Source organism: Microtus pennsylvanicus, chromosome 15 (assembly GCF_037038515.1).
Source record: "Microtus pennsylvanicus isolate mMicPen1 chromosome 15, mMicPen1.hap1, whole genome shotgun sequence".
NCBI lineage: Eukaryota > Metazoa > Chordata > Mammalia > Rodentia > Cricetidae > Microtus > Microtus pennsylvanicus.
The window spans coordinates 18,198,727-18,216,633 of record NC_134593.1 but is presented as its reverse complement, the minus strand read 5'-3'; the positions used below and the strand labels follow the sequence as shown (position 1 = coordinate 18,216,633).

Here is a 17,907-nt window from a genome sequence, read left to right as displayed (position 1 = left end):
ATCAATTCCTGGGCTTTCGTACCTCTGATACTTTAGAAACGTGAAATGCACTTGGCTCTCTTTTTATGCTTTTTTTCCTGCTTATTCTAATGTCTTTGTAGTTGTAAGTCAGGTTGGATTGACTTCTGGTGTTTGTGTCTGTTCCTCGTTGTGGTTTGTATTTTCTTATCTCTTTGCATGGCTGGTAACTTTTTAGTGGATGCCAGGCTGTGTGTTTGTGTGTGCCTCCTGGGTGCTGTGTATCTTTTGATTTCTATAAATATTATTGAGCTTTGTTTGAAGATGAATATGTGACTTCAAAATAGTTTGATCTTTTTTAGTATTGCTTTAAAAATACCTTCGGGTGAGACTGCCACAGGGCTTAGTCTAGGGCTGATGGCACCCCACAGCTGGGGCATGACCTCCCCTCCACCTAGTACTCTGTGACTTTTGAAGTTTCCCAGCCCGTCTGGTAGGAACAGGAACTATTCCTGGATGGCGGTTCTGTCTCAATCCTCAGACGCTTTTATAATAGTCATACACCAATCAGTATACAGCCCCTTTCTAGAAAGTAGTTAACTAATCAAACATTTATAAATTGCCAGACATTTGTCACGTGTTCCCTAATATAGCCCTTTGAGTATGCTCTGGGCCATGGGGTGTGGTGCCCGAAAAGACAGCCTCATGACAAGCTGTCACATGTTTCTGGGATAAAAACAGTCACACAGGAATCCTAAAACTTAACTGCTGTTCGGAACTAAAAATACAGAGCCAATCATTACAAATACCCGGAAGGTAAAGCACACCATGCTGACTTCATGGACGCTTCATTTGTCCCCAGTTGGTGCAACTGTTTGGGAAGGATTAGGAGGTGTGGCCTTGTTGGGGAAGAGATTGAAGGTTTCAAAAGGCTTCTGCCATTCTCGGTGTTTTCTCTCTGCCTCCTACTTGTAGATCACAATATGAGCTCTCAAGATGTTCTTCCGCCATAGCTTTGCCCTACCATCATGGACTCTAACCTCCCAATCAAACACTTTCTTTTGTAAGACACCTTGGTTATGGTGTTTTATCACAGCAATGGAGAAGTAGCTAAGACACATGGGTTCCAGAGATCAAATTCAGATCACTAGGCTCATGGAGCAAGCATCATTACCCACTGGGCAATCTCACCACCCTGTATTTCATTTTATATTTTATTATAAGCTGAGGGTCTTATGTTTAATTTTATGCATAATTTATTTATATGGTCTGTTGAAACTAGCTCCTTAGGCAGCAAAAAAAAAATGAAATCCATGTTGGCCATGCCAAGGCAGTGACCCACTTGAAACACACTTAGAACCACATGGGCTACAGAGTAGGACTGAACACTGAAATATCCTTGTGGGAATCTAGATACAGGATAGATGGGATTAGACTGTGCCTCCAGGAACATTTGTTCACGTCCTTCGACAGCGAGATTGCAGATACAGTTCTCCTATTCAGAAAATCAAGCACTTTACACCTGCAATAAGAGAAAGGCAATGACGCGGGAACAGGAGAGTTCAGCCTGCTTGTGTGGGAACTATGTCAAGAGAAAGAAACAGGAAGTGTTTATTTAGACACATTACATAAAATATGACATTGTGGCTTCAAAGTGAATCACCAAGAGTGGCATGGCTTCTAATTGTGGACCCACTTACCAACGGTCACCGTAGTCCTCATCCATCCTTGGATGGCACTTGAGATTATGGTGTGTATGGTCTCATGAGTATCACACACACACACACACACACACACACACACACACACCAGACTCCCCCAATCAGGCTGCATCATGAAAGACACAAAAGTTTCTGTTTTTGCAAGTATGCCCTTCCCTGACCACTGTTCTAATTCAATTAGCTCTCATTTCTCAGCCAAACTCAAGATCCTAAAGCTCTCCTGAGGGAACTGCAGAACTCATCCGCCACACTGTGCCCATTCCGCTACTTCTGCAATAGATGCCCAAACGTGTTTGCCCTTTCAAAGTGGGGTATGGAGAAGAGAGCTCCAAGAGTGTGGGAATTCATGGTACCCCTTGAACTATAAAAGAAAAATAAAGAGAAAGAGAAACCGATTAAACACAGATTTGTAATTCTGGTGGAACAGACAAAATGAATGGTTTTGTTCCTAAGGTTCAGATGTGCAATTTTATGTCTCCAGTATTAGAGTTCTGTGCCTGCCCATTCGGGTTATAGAGAGATAAGGCCTGTTCAAGCTTTGTCATTTCAGGTCAACAAGCTGTATGGCTCTAACATCCTCAGAGAGCACCACAAATCTACACTTAAGAAAGTTCTGGAAGTCCATTGCCTTTTCCCTTTGGGTCTTCCAAGGAAGATGGGGAGAACAGGATGGTCTCCATTCCTCTGGTTTCTAAAGGAACTATCCTCTAATAAAGAGCCCACCTCCCCAATAGTCTAGATCATTCCATTGGAGGACAGCCTCTCCAAATGCCCCAGTTAAAGGAGCAGAGCTTGAGCGGGGCTGCTCCTGGATTGCCATGAGTCAATGCAAATTAAATGCACCATTGAAGGAGAATGAGTTTCGGAAAATTAGTGCTGTTGTGGTAATTGCCTCATCCTGTGGGCACCCCAATCTAACGTGTCTAGCCACAAAGCAGAGTCCAGCTGGGCATTTCTGTGTCTGCTCAGAAGGCTGCTTGGCTCTTTTGTTGTTGGGGGATGGTTTAAGATTTTATTTTATGTGTGTCTCTATTTCTCTCTCGTCTCTCTGTCTCTGTCCCCACACATGTGTGTATGTGTGTGCGCACACATATGCGTGAGCATGCACGTGCATGCTCCCCACATATGTGCAATTGCCTGCAGAGGCCAAAAACAATGTCATATCTCCTGAAGCTAGAGTTACAGATAGTTGTGAACCACCCAAGAAGGGTACTGGGAACATAACCTGGGTCCTCTGGAAGAAAAACAACAGCTCTTACTCACCGAGCCAATTCTCCAGCTCTTGGGTGTTTTTTGTTAAATTACATTAGTTTGTGTGTATGTACATGTATGTGTGTGGTCATGAACATGCCACAGTACACTTGTGGAGGTCAGATGACAACTGGTAGAAGCTAGTTCTCTCCTTCCATCATTTCAGTCCCAGGGACCAAACTCGGAGTTTCAGGCTGAGCTTCCTCTGGCAAGTGACTTTACCTGCTGAGCCTCCTCTGGCAAGTGACTTTGCTGACTGAGCCATCTCACTGGCCCTTGAGGTTTGAGACTTTTTGTTTGTTTATTGTCTTGGTTTTGTTTTTTTGTTTTTTTTTTTTTTTTTGGTTTTTCGAGACAGGGTTTCTCTGTGGTTTTGGAGCCTATCCTGGAACTAGCTCTTGTAGACCAGGCTGGCCTCGAACTCCCAGAGATCCGCCTGCCTCTGCCTCCCAAGTGCTGGGATTAAAGGCGTGCGCCACCACCGCCCAGCTATTGTCTTGGTTTTGTTAATAGATATTTCGTGGATTTGGTTTTTAGTTTGAGGGTTTTGAGACAGTCTCATGATATATTCAAGACTATCCTGGAACTCATTAGCCCAGGCTGGCCTCTAACTCACAGAAATCCTCTTGCGTCAGCCTCGAGGGCACTGAAATGGCAGGTAAAATCCAGGCACAACACCCAGCTTGTTCTTGTTTTCCATACTCTGTAACCACATTTTATCATGCAGCTATTACTCAATGCATATGTAAAGAATGATCTGAATATCTAAAAGATTTGCTATATTTTCACCTCTTTTAGTCTTCCTATGATAGTAAGTAACTGTGACAAGAAATTTTAAATGAGCAGTATTGATCAGTATAGTTGAAGGGACTACCTTTGTCTGGAGAGAAACCATGAGTAACAAATTAACACCAACAATGAGAGACATGGGTAAGACCTGGAGGTGGGGGTGGTCAGAGGCCAACATTGGGGCCCTCTTCATCTCCAGGAATCCACAGTCCTCCACAAGATTGATGAAACCCTCTGAGAGTCCCCAACTCAGTCACTGCCTGTCAGGAAGAGATGCGACCAGCCCGTTCCCAACAGACAAGGTACCTTTGCAACATTAAGACACAAGAGAACATTGCAGTGACCTCTTCTGTAACTCCTGCTCAACCCTCACATTTCCCCTTTGACCTTACCATCCCAGAGGCCTCTAAGTCTGGATCATGGCACGTCACTGTCCACAGTACTGAACCTCCCAGGATTCAGAACAAATGTGGCACCATGATCTTCTCTTAGGCTCTGTGGATACCATCCGTGACTGCGTCTTATCCCCGGTGCCACTCCACAGAGTGGAGAGATAGGAATGAGGGAGAAGAACGGAAAGGAATAAAATTAGAGGGAAAAAGAGTTTCTCAGCTGGAGAGCACAGGAACGTTTGGAGTATTGCTTGCCTCTGAAAGAGCAGGACACCAGCCTCACAGACAAGGAAAAGCCCCTAGTGGTAAGCAGAAGAAATCACACAAAGCTGTCGTATGTCTGGGCTTTTCCAGAGGCAATGGCCAGGTGGAGCCTATGGAATGTTTTCGCAACATCCCAGAAAAAATGGTTAGGAAAAAGCCTGCATAAATGCTCAAAAAAATAAAAGGGTTCCTCCAATGTAAGCCATGAGCATTATCAATAAAGCTGTCCTCCCCTGTAGAAGGAGGGAAAAGCAGCCCTTGAGTTCTAGATATTCCCATTATACGATCTATTGTTTTAACTCCTCAGCTCTTGTTGGCTGATTTTCCTGCCAAAGTTCACATATACCAATGGGAACCAACCCTAACCACAAACATAATTTACAGATTTCAGGGGAGTACACAGGACAGAGGCCAGCTCCAACCACAATTTGCCACTGGCTTTGCAGATATTCAGTAAGTATTCCTAATTTAAATTGTAACACTTTTTTTTTGCAATGCAAGCTGAGATATAGCTGGAAAACAATGGGAATTCTTAGAATGCCCTAACTATTAACCAAAATAGCCAAGAAGGCTCACCAGCACTTGTCTGCCCGAAGGGCGGTACAGCTGTCTCCAGACCTGAGGGCCGTGACCGTGGAGCTTGTCAGGGTGCTTATCACCACTCTCTTCGCAAAGGAAAACATAGCGGGATCTAGTTTGTTGTTGTTGTTTCTGTAGTTTCTTTCACGAAGATTCGGTTGCATTGTCAAACAGCTTTCTATAGATCTAGCGGCAAGCACAGAAGGACGCTAGAAGGTTTGTTGTTTTAAGTGGGGGGGGGGTGTAAAAATCAGTTTTAAAAGTCTGCTCACACATATTCAACCCAGCTTTCTGCGATCGGGGTCCACTCCACAAGCCCGAATCCCTGGATTTTGGGTTGTCTCCTGAAGAAGGCAGAGACTGTGTTGTTACAATTCTTCCCCGCTGTCCTTTCAGGCATAAATTACCAGTCCCTGCAGGTATGCAGACTACACAGGCACACACACCCCGGCGGGGCCTTTGGTGGCTCAAACATCCTTTGAACTCAGCTGGCATTTGGCCCCCCACTCCACCTCCACCACTTCATTGCTCTTCTGTGCACGTGACCACAGGCAGCGCAAGTCTAAATTTGGCACATTTCAAGGTCAAGTGATGCAGCAACAGAATCTAACCTCGAACAATCACCCAATCACCACTGTCCATTCATCTGTCCACAAAAAAAAAAATCGTGCAGGCACGCTACCTGTGCTCACTCCAAGTTCATATTCTCCCCGGAAGATTCCTGGCTGTTTCATCAATTGCTCACAGGGTGGGGATGGGAGGAATTGAATGTGGTTTTTTTTTTTCCTCCCCGCTCTCCACACTCCCCCAACCCCCTCAATTCATTTTCACTGCATAAGCAAGCTGTAAAGGCAGAGAGACTGTTAAACTTTCTCTGGCTCACACAGGCAAAGAATCTGAGGCACCTCCCAAGCGGACATCAAGTAAAAACTACCAGGTTTTCCAAAGTCTGAAATTATGTATTTACACAGAGTACACAATCCTGTATGTGTTTACATACAATTACAGATTATCGCGTAAATAACACAATATTGTCGTGTTAATGAGATGAAATGGTGAAGATGCTACCCACTGAAGACATATTTTATCCACAAAGCAGGACCTGGCAGGGCAGGTTCCCCAGTGCTGACCTGGCATGTCCTTCAGTGCTGCTTGGGGACATTTGCATGGCAGATGGGAAGGTGGGTCAGTCCACCCTGGCTAAGTCTTTGACCATGATGCCAGCATTGGCACCAACAAGAGAGTCGTTTGGCGATCTGAGCATCTGTTTGTGGGCTGGAATCACCCAGCCCACGGTGGCTTGGGGCTGCCATCCAGCAGGCTTTGCAGCTCTTATAGCAGGGACCTAACAGGATGCGAACCCAACACTGAGAATGATCTGTCTACTTCCCAGGGTGGTACTCACAAAGAAACCCTGAGCCATCCTCTCTCCCACAGTGCCTGTTTACATAAATCGCATACATCAATATTTATTTATTTACAGACCATTACAGTTTATTATACTGGTTACCAAAAGCACACAATAGTTTGCTTTTTTAAAAAAAAAAAAGAGGTACCAAAACAAAGTTCAAAAATAGACAATAGAGTAGCATTTGCTGGGAATGCATATAAATTTTTAGTTTTTGCACAGTTATTTTTCTTTCTTCTGAGTTGACTTTCTGCAACGCCTACTAGGGTGTGACTATTAATGGCTCTCTTTTAAAATCTCTTCAGATATTACAGCTATGACTTTCTATGAACCTAGTTCTCTCCTGTGGTCAAAACACTGAATCCTTTTCAGCAAAAATAAAATAAATGCTTTTGGGAAATGGAAGTCTGAATATGTATACATCTTAGCAGCAAAGAATTAAATAACAAAGAGGAACACTGCTCAAAACTCGATACAGCACCTGTTTAGAAACTGAAAGGGGGTCCAAAGAGTGTACATAAGGAGGACATTCTGCTCTTTATCCTATCAACTACTTCACAGAGCTTCAGGGTGAGACATCTTTCAGTTCCAAAGACCTTCAGCTCTTCCCTAATGCTCGCCAGGAGAGTCGGTCACCACGTGCTCCAGCTTGGACCACAGAGGGCTACATGGATTTGCTCACGACAGGAAGTCAGGCACTTCGAGTTCACAACAGCTCCGGCTTGCCAGTGACATGCTTTCACGTCCCATCGAGAATGTGCATCCAAGCAAAACAAAGCCGGGATATCGCATCTTAAAATGAGCTGCGGAAATTTGAACACATTTTTGAACTGTCGCTTTCAATTTCCCAGCATCAACTGGCTGGAAAGTGAAAGTGTGTTATAGGTTTCTTTTCCTTAAATATCGCTTTAGGAATTTGGCTCATTTCACCTTAGTACAGAGTAAGAAATGATCTCCCTTGCCCAACAGCAAGTTCTAGAATTTTTGTTCTCAAATAAAGCTGTATTCACAAGCTTTTCAGTATAGAATGTAAGAAAAGATTTTGTAAACAGTGTTCTACACAGCAACCTCTTCTCTGAGCACTCTTGAAGACCGATTCAGAAAAGAAAGCACAGGCAATGAGTACAGTACCCCTCTAATGTCATTACTGATAAAGATTTATTGGTTTCATGTTGCAAGTTTTACTTGAAGGGTACTAGCCCTGTGTAATTATGACAGTTCGTACCAAATGCAATCTCCATAAAAGAAGTTGTAATGGGCCCTAAGGTCCTTGTATAATTTCATATTTGATAGCCAAAACACAAATAAAAACTTTACAAGAATGATCCTGTTCATCTGACTTTTGCCTCAAAATAAAGAGAGAGGAAGAGGAGGAGGAAGAGGAGGAAGAAGAAAAAATCTGTACTATGTAAATGTTTTCCCACTCCCTTGGTAATTTTAAATCAGTGCCATGTTTGATGTTAGTCTTGTTGTCATGGATGTGGTCTGAAATTCAAAAGGCATAGTTATTGCTTCGCTTTGGTACACTCTGCAATAGATTGAAACAAGTAAGACATACGCCAGCCTTCATACACTCCAAGCCCCAGTTACACTGAGTTACGAGAGAGGAAAATTACAGACACAGAATGAAGGGTTGAGACCCAGTTTATCTTTAATCCTCTGGGGTAAGCTATGAAACAAGCGATCTGAAGAGTGAATACTCAGTGTCGTGAGCGATGTGCAGAAGTTTACAATAATATGGGCACAAAATAGATTGTCGCCTTTAGTACATTAGGGCCATTAGAATTTCTTGGATACCTACTTGCATGAAGTTACCACAGGTTCATAGCAGACTTTGCCATTTAACACCTACAGAGCCTAAAGCTTCCAAAATGCCTATCTGGCCTGTACATATTTCATTAAAAATAAACTCTATATAATAAATAAATATATAAAATAAATAAAATGTTGCCTTTGGAATCTCTATAAATAAATTTAACCTTTTTTCTTTTTTTTCTTTTTTTCTCTTTTCTTCTTTCTTTTTTTTTTCTTTTAAACTAAGAGGTCTTTGCTTTGAGTTCACTGTATGATATCAGTGAGAATGAGCTGACAGTCTTTTCAGTGAGACTGCGCCCTCCACGCCTGTGGAGAGGCGTGCTCCCTTGAGCAGGCCACCAGCCAAAAATCCTGATGAGTTGAAGTATGGCAGCTGTGCTGATATAGGATGAAGTTCAACTGATCAAAAATGTAAAAGCATGTCTATTTCCCAGCATGCATCAGGCCGTTGTCCTCTAGGCGCGCTGCTGTCCCCCTCGCCTCACCCGCTCAGGTACTCACACCCTCTCACGCAGCCTCTCCCCTGCTTTCACAATAAATCAAGCAAGTGGCCCCAGGCAACCCTCCAGGAGGACCAGCCCATAAGTGCAGAGCAAATCAGCAAGTCCCCATCCAAGCTTCCATCATACATATGCATGCGACAAAGTTTGCCAACAGTGGAGCTGAGGTGAAGGCCCTGCTAATCAATAAGAACCCACGGCAGGGAAGCATTGATAGTGGTTATGTTCTAAGGGCTCAAGTGAAGACACTGTCTTTGTCAACTTTGGCTTAGAATATCCTTATATAGTTCAGGTACTCTGTCGGGGTCCACTGGTCTAGGTAAAAAGTGTGTAAATTTCTGGTGCCGTTTAGTCCTGGTCCCTTCTCTTGGAGTCCCATCCTTATTTAATGCAACATAGTATCTCCTTCCCGTGTCCACGTGTTTGTACAGGTTGGAAGAATAGGTGTTGTACCAATTCTCTTCAAACTGTTCTCGGAATACACACTCTTGTGTTAGTTTTTCCTGTCAAGAAAAGAAGAAAGGAAATAAATACATTGTAAAATGTAGCTGCCTCATCAAAAAGCAATAGTCCCCATTGTTATATGCAAATTCAGTCCCTTTTATCCTAGAAACTTTAGACCAGAATACTTTTAAACTTCCTTTTTTCTGAATTTTTTAAATATTTGCATATGCATAATGAGATATGTAGGATAGGGGACCAATATCTAAACACAAATTTCACTCATGTTTCAAATATACCGTCTACGCACAGCCCAAAGGTAACCTTACATCATATGTTTTCATTAAAATTCTCACAATATGGAATTTTCCACTTGGGACATCATGTTAATGCTGAAAAGAAATGTTTACATGTGGGGACATTTCAGAGTTCAGACTTCCAAATCAAAGATGCTTGAGCCATGTAAGCCTAATTTTAAAAATCATTTTTTTATTTTAAACTTTATTATTTAAAAAAAATGCAAGTAAAACAAAAATCACACGTGGAAACTAATGAAAAAACGACATGATTCCGTGAACTTCTATACGGCTAGATTTACTGTCCGTATGGAAGCTACACGGTTTCACGCTGGATTTTATACTTCTACTATCAAATAAATTTTATATACTTAACCACCACCAAAAATTAAAAATTCATTTTAACTACTTCAATGCATTTTTCAAAAACTGTTTTAACTCTGTCAGGTTATTAATGACATTTGAATTTCTTATTCAAGATGGCTAAACCACAAAAGAGACTAAACATTTTAGAGATTGGGAGAAAATCAAAATACTGAATTTTTTTTAGACAATATTCACACTAATTTTTCACAATTCAATGTAGAAATGTCAAGGACAAAGTCAAGAAGAAGGCAGCACCTTGAGGAATATGAAAACATCCAATCTGCTGACGATGTCTGGCCGCGGTCTCGTGGGTCCCTTCCCCGTCAGTCATATGTTCAAAGGACAATTGGCCCAGGGAGCCATTCTCATTTTCGCCACAGTATTTGGATAGTAGCCTCTCTGGTAGGGAACTTGCCCAAGTGGAGACTCTAAGAGCCACCTCACTGACAATACACTTTTATAAAGTACTCGCTATAGCCTGCAGTGGGGCACCCTGCTGCACGGATTATTCTACGGCCTCCCCACTCCAGCTTCCTCTTCCCTTTAACATTATGAGCTCAAAATGTACGGAACAGCCGTATCTAAAATCCCTAGGAGAGCCAGGCGGTGGGGAGTGTGCCTTTAATCCTATTCTCTGTAGGCAGAGGCAGGTGGATCTCTGAGTTCAAGTTCAGCCTGGTCTACAGAGTAAGTTCCAAGACAGCCACGGCTACACAGAGAAACCCTGTCTTAAAAACAGACAGACAGAGAGACAAATCCCTGGGAGAATTCTTCACCAAATCTGTGACTATTCAAGTCCCTTTACATAAAAACGATGAGCTTGCCTAGAACCTACCACACCCTCCCTCAGACTTTAAACTATCTCCAGATAGCTAATGATACCTGATACTGAGTAAACGCAGTGTAAGCCATTTCATAGCATCATCGAAGACGCAGATTCTTGAACTATGGGGTGTGGTCCCACTGGGATTGTGCAACTGAACATGGGGGTCACAAAAAGAATTGGCAACCAGAGAAGGTCTCCAAATGTGCAAAATCCAAGACTAATTGAAACTCAAATTCAAATTAAATCTGAGGCGCTTCTGGCAGCGCTCGCCCACGTTGTCTCACAGGGCTTCGCTGCAGCCTTGCGCGGAACACCACATCACGCATGCTCTGTACTGCTCACGCTGTTAGCCACACAGTCAGCCAACATGCCTGAAGCGCCTTGGCTCAGACTTGAGACTGTTAAGTACGATGAATTGTAACGTTTTCACCATACATAAAAACTTTTCTGCTCTTGTAAAAGCAAAACCATTTAATTATGAGAAACAAAGACTTTTCATATTTTCCACCTTAACGTGTAAGTTTTTCAAATTAGAACATCTTTGGATTATATTATATTATATTATATTATATTAGAATGATTGATTTTACAAATTGTTTATTTGAGTTTCATAAAATCTGAGTTGCTGACCTGAGTTTTATTAAAAGATAAATTTTGGCTTGAGATTAGAATAGAATTTCCAACCATTTGTGAAATGACCTAAACACACTTCTGAGATTTTTGTACTATGTATTTACGCAAGCAGCATTCTGCGCACAGACCATTAAAAACCAAAATCTTGGTCAACTCTGAAAAGCACTGAAAGATCACTGTCTGCACAATAAATATTCATCAAGATTTAATTCTCTGCGCAAACATAAATAAGCCCATCGGCTTCACTGGCACACAAACTGGTTTCATCTTGACATATAGGCCAAAGAACTGTTTCAAAATAACTTGTGATTTATTATTAGCAAGTGCTGGATTGGTGCACCTGCTTTATCTACCTGTACACCCAGGAGCACAAGGCATCCGTGAGTGGGGCGAGTGGAAAGCCCTGGTTCAGGGAACAGAGACGAGAGGACTGTGTGTGGAGGGTTTTCAGTCCATGGTGGGGAGATCTTCCCAAGTGCCCTGGGGGTCAGGAGGGATCGCCATAAAGCTTTCTGTCTTGACAAGAGGAATACTTCCAAACACAGTAGAATGAAAACAAGTCCCCTAGCCTCCTAGTTCTTGAATTTAAGTAGGAGAAGCTCACCCTTATTTCCTAAGCCAGGCTCAGGTGCCAAGACGCCAAGACGAAAGCTAGTCTCAGTTTTACATGCCCACCCTAAGAAAAGCTCTCTGCCTTCTTCAGTATCTTCCCCTTCCTCTCTCCCTGAGCTCTGTGACCTCACAATGTGGAGATGATGCTGTCAGGTCAGCCATGACCAGAAATAATGCATCCCTCACATCCTAGAGGTATGACCACACTCTGGGCTGAAGGGTGTGTACCAAGGCTGTTCCTGGTGAAAGGAGGAAAAGGGCCTGTCCACCTCTGGCGGCTATCACCACATTACTGAAACCTTTCAAATCAACACCTTTCTAGCTAAGGTTATTTTAAAACTAAGAGTGTGCTCACATCTGTTCTGCTGGGCATCTGCTGGCTGCTGTCCAAGTGGGAAAGGAGCGCTGGTCCTGGCTGGACACTACTCCAGATGCAGCACTGTCATGGTGAAGAATCGTGAGGATGGCATCTCAGACTCTCCCTACAGCCACACTCTGGAACTGACTGCAACCTCACCAAAGCGACAGGTGCATGGGCAAGAAGGAAATCACCAAAGGCCAAAGATGAAGGCTTTCGCGAAAGTGTATGACCACCATCGCCTCATACCTCCCCCAGAGAACCATGCAACTGTCTCCTTGGACAAAACTGTCACCATAAGGATGTCTTCAGAGACCAGCTCTGAAACGCAAGACCAGACAGGAGGCCAAGGTCAACTCTGAGACACAAGACAGGCAGGAACAAATGGTTCTTCTAGAAGCGTAAGTTTTAGGTGTATTTCTGTTTCCATCATTAAAAATAGGGGAGGGGTGACTTTTAAAAAATAATTGCTTTCCCCTTTCCACTTGGCACCTTAACTAAGTGAAAAGAAGAAAGAAGCCAGGCCCATGGGTCCTGCCGTCACAGGTCTCACGAGCGGCAGACTCAAGTTATTTCGAGTGTGTGTCAGTTGTATGAGGACCAAGCGTGGACTGGCTTTCTCATCAGTTTCTCAAACATGTTACAATCCGTGTTTCCAGAGCGCCGTGCAAAGATGATGTACAGGAAGATAAGTGCAGTTTCTATACAGTACTAGGGATACATAAGAGACGAGCATGGGCAGATCTGGATATGCCAAGGGGCTTCTAAAACGAATCCCTTACAGATACTGAGGGACAACTGGCATCAAAACCAGGTAAGAGCGTATTCTCTTGTTCCTGTCCTTCAGAAGTGAGGGCACCCAGTATACTTTACGTATCACCAAAACACTGCTGCCCTTCTGTATTCGCATAGTAAGCATATGACTTAATACATAAGTTTAGGAAAAGCCAACTGGGTAGATTCATCTTCTCCTACTGTTAGAAAGCCAAGATGGCTGAAGAGCAAAGGACAGAGTTTTATAACCCAATCAGCAGTCCAACGGTAAGTCACGCTTTGCCTTGTCTTTTTGGTTTTTATTTACATGTCTTTGGGGGGCTAGTGTCATGGCCCATGTGTGGAGGTCAGAAAACAATTGCATTCTCACTATCCATCCTGTGGGTCCAGGAGACTAGACTCAGGTGGTCAGCCTTGGGAGCAAGAGCCTTTACCCACGGAGCCCATCTCTACTCTCTTTCTTAAACCAAAGGCCTGAAACATCAGGGAATAGCTCTTACCAGCTTCCTCCTAAGTGCTCTTCCAAGTGGCCAAAAAAGCACCAGCAATGTTTTTGATATTGTTTAGGTTTGGTTATTTGGGTTTCATGATGTTGGAGGTGAATTGCTGGGCCTTGGACATCCTAGACAAGAGAGCCCCCTCAGCTCTGAGGTTTCAACAAAGTATCACACCCCATTAGACAAACATGTATTGTGTAAGTTGAAACAGGGAGCAAAAGGGTCAACCCACCCAAACGGGATTCATGGAGACAAAATGAACAGCAGGAAGTGAGCCCGGAATACCACTTGCACATGGGCTGCTCCCGCTAGCGCAGCTGAGGAAGCTCGCCCTCCCACAGCAAAGGGCAATCCTCCACTCTCTGCCTGGAAATCTAGAAGGGGCTACTGGGCAAACGCAGCCACTCCTGCACTGAGGAGATGGCCTGAGTCTGATGGTTTCCCGCTCATCTCTATGAAAGTCCTTGAGACACAACCAAAGGGTGAGTCCAAGGCCTCACACAGTCAGTAGTTCAGGCTTTACTTCCCTCTGTGTAACAGTGTCTCACAAGCAAGTTAATTCCTGGCTAAACAATTATGTGATTTTTGTTGTTGTTGTTGACAAAATGGAATAAAAATGTAGAACTGTTTGCCAAGACTCCAGTTTTGGAAAAGATGGCACAGGGAGATGGGAAGTATAGATTCAGATTAAGGGTTCTTTCTCTCCGCTGGAAATTATATCGTCAGACCAATATTACAAACTAAATCTTTATTTTAAGAATATAGGATGATTTCTCCTTGTTGGGAGCAGCTCCTGCCCCCTTTGCCCTTGGGCACATGGCTGCATGGAGCCTTTCTTATGGCAGAGATGGGTAAGCCCCAGGAGAAGGCTTGTCTCAGACCTCAGCTTCACCCCTCACTCACTGAGGAGACACTATAGTCATTTATGTTCTTCCCCAAGTCCCGTGGCCTTGTCTTTCAAAGGTTAGGCCAAAATAGGCAGCCCTAACTTAAAATCTAAGATGCTTCTAGTGCCTGAATTTTGGGGAGATGGTGTTGGCCCTCATGAAGCTTCATATTTCAGAATGTTTCATATTTTCTCACTAGGAATGCTCCACTGACCAGGTGTGGCAGTGTGCACCTTTAATCCCAGCACTAGGGAGACAGAGGCAGGAGGATCTCTATGAGTTCAAGGCCAGCCTGATCTACAGGTGAGTTCAATGACAGCCAGAACTGTTACATAGTGAAACACTGTCTCGAAAAAAAAAAGGGGGGGGAAAGTAAGAAAGAAATCTCTACAAATACTCCACAAAAACTTTTGACCCCAAGAATTTCCAATGTTTATTACAGATGCTCAGTCTGTAGTGAGGACTCTGGAGACCAAGAGCACCCCTGATATTATGAGGGACCTCTCATCAGAACCTCTCAGAAATGGAGCAAATGGAACATAGCTTGTGTTATTTTCCAGTTAAATGGGGGGGGGCAGTAAGTCCAAAGGTGGGGTGATGCACCCCTTCTGGACCACGGCCTCTTGTCTCTATGGTGGTGAAGGCATAGACACAAGACATTTCCAGAAGCCCTACTCAGCCACTTCCTACTCAGGACCTGGCTCTGCTTCTTGCTGACAGCCTGGGGCTACCCCAGCTTTGTTCACACGTGAGACATAGGGTGCCATTTCCCAAAAGGCCGCCAACCCCTAGGGATGTCACCTGAGGAAAGAGCCAGTGACAGCAGGCTGTGTTCAGGAATGGAGTACAAACTCTTCCCTTTGTAAAACCATGTGGAACGTTAAACACACACCATTAGTTTTGCAGGAGAAAGAGGAGGAGAGGAAATGAAAGCAAAGAGCAGGAACAAATTTCTACATGGCCAGAAGATTCCTCCTGCACTTTTCAAAACTATGAAAAAGTCCTTAAAAACGCAAGGTAAGCTAAGAACAGGAGCTGACATTTGCACAGCTGAGACGGCGTGGCTCTCTCCCTCACAGGCTGCTTAGGGTTGTTTATATACACAGAACTTTCTGGGCAACCCAGAAAACATGGTGTTTGCTCAACTTTAAAACAGTCCGACCCCTCAGACAACATTTCCTGGCAGTCAGATCGGCAGTATCTTCAGCTAAGTGACGGAGGTTGGCCTGACACGAACCCCAGCAGTGCACCCGACTGCTGTAATCACACCGGCTATACCGCTCTATCCAGCAGATTTCCATCAAAATTAAGATTTCCATTGAAAATAAAAGACTACGGCACTTCTCTATGCCACATACATAACACAAATGGCTTCTCCCTTTCAGCGGGGATTATGTCACTGTGCAATCTTTGTTTTAGACAGACTAGCAAGATTTATAGTTCATTTCTTCATGAGCACACTTCACTTCTAAGTGATGAATATTTAGCTGAGGCAAATATTTTAAGTTATGTATTTCTATTCCAAAATTGTCTTTAATTAAAAATAGATAAACAAATGCAAATTGGAACACTAGAAAAAAATGTATTAACCTGTCTCTTTATATGCGCGCAGAAGGGGAGCGTGGGCCTTCAAATAAACTATACACTTTTTAGAATTATAGGACGCAGATGTTTTAAAGCTCACCACATGTTTCCAATGCAGACAGTTTATAGAGTATTCCACTATAAAGTGATCAATTCTTGTTTTATTGTATTTCCATGTTTTAAATTTTTTTAGATTATTTAACTATAGCTGTTTATGGCATACCTATCTTTGAACTATTGGATTTTATCGCTGGACTTGGGTGGAGAATGTGGATTTAATTCAGAAGTCTACTAAAGCCCATGCTTTGGAACAAAATCTGGTGAATGTTAGCAGCTATGGAAACCTCTTTTCATTTTATGTCATCAAATTCTGAGCAATGGGAAAAACTAAAATTAAAACTTCAAAACTTTTACCATTCCTGTTTAAAGCAAAGCATGAGATGCTACAGTGAAAATCACAGCACAGTCCAGAGAACGCCTAAGCACCTTTAAGACACAGGCTTACCTCGAGACCAATCTAAAAAATTAGACAGCGTGAAGCTAGGTACCCCACACAGCGTTACTACGCTCAAATCTCTGCTGCTTTAAAAGAGAGAGAGATGTTACAGCATTTGAAACAGAACAATAGCTCTTGTTGCAAACAGACAGACTTGCCTCGCATTGTGCTATTTTAAAACATGGTTTCCACATGAATGTGCGGCATAGCTCTAACCACGCTATGTAAATGATGGCATTTACTCAACTCGATGGTCCCTTAAACAGCTGGCTGCTAGGATATAAACCACCAGAGCAGGGAAAGGCATGACAAGGACTTAATTGCAAAGCTCCTGAACGTTTCCGGAGTTAATGACTTAGCTGTAGTCATTCATTCTCATATCTACTGTTTGTTACAGTCGAGGTATTTAAACCTCCCCTAACCACAATGACTCTTTCTCATTAATAATACAGCAGTAAAGCCTTAATGGGAGCTGTTGCAGGGACCAGGGTGATTAAATATAACGACAAAAGGATCATTAATAAGAAGCCGGGTCTTTTAACTGCTCTCTCCTGGGACAAATCCCCAACTAGAAAGAAAGCAACACGCAGAAAGAAGAGTGGGAGGGCACCTCCTCTTATGTCGTCAGATGCTCCGATTCAGATCCAACCCCTTGTGCCCACAACACACCTAAAACCTAAGTCTAGTTTCTCAAAGCCTCTAAATCCCCATCATTCTGGATGGACCTTCCTGGACCATATTCCTGACCATCTCCGTTACCTCTGGAATTAAGGGAACAATGGACTTGGTGGCATGCAGGTCAACGTAAAGAGCTAATTTTTCATTTTGCCTTATCAAAATAGATCAGAAATATATGAGGAAGGAGAAGAATGGGGAGACTGTTGACCAATGAGTATAAACCATAGATAGGTAGCAAGAAGGCTATGTACAGTCAAGACAGTCCGAATATACTGTAGATTTGAAAAAGCAAGAAGCAAGGGTCTTGATGCTTTACCACCAGAAATGATCGTGCTTGAGATATATGTTTGTTTTACCTGATTTAAACGTGGAACAACAACAGTACAGAAAGGACAGTGGGGGAGTTCTTAGCACGTTCAAAGTCCTGGGTTTAAACTCAATTACACACACACACAAAAATAATAATAAAACAGATAGCACACAATATATTTTACGGTAACCCTTAAATGTGTACAATTTGTATTCTTTCATGTATTGATTAAAATATAAATGTAAGCCAAGCGCAGGGATCTACATCTACAATGACAGTCACTTGGGAAACAACTGAGGTGAAGGCATGGCTTCTGCCAGAGTGTTCTGGGTCAACCTGGACAATACAATGAGAGTCCCATCTCAAAGCGTTTAATTAAGGCTTAGTGAAGTAAAAGATTAAAAGATTCGTGTGTTTTAATTCTATCAGATACATATAAAATTAAAAATTACTATGATCTCTGCATTCTTCC

General features: G+C 43.0%; 1 protein-coding gene across 1 annotated transcript in view; it reads right to left on the bottom strand.

The window, feature by feature from the left end:
* Window positions 1-5,892: 5,892 nt before the first annotated feature.
* Window positions 5,893-17,907, bottom strand: part of Fgf9 (fibroblast growth factor 9) — a 37,464-nt gene continuing 25,449 nt past the window's right edge. The window contains exon 3 of the mRNA XM_075949658.1: window positions 5,893-9,180. Coding sequence (XP_075805773.1) covers window positions 8,935-9,180 — 246 coding nt within the window. The 3' untranslated portion in view covers window positions 5,893-8,934. The remainder of the gene's footprint in view (window positions 9,181-17,907) is intronic.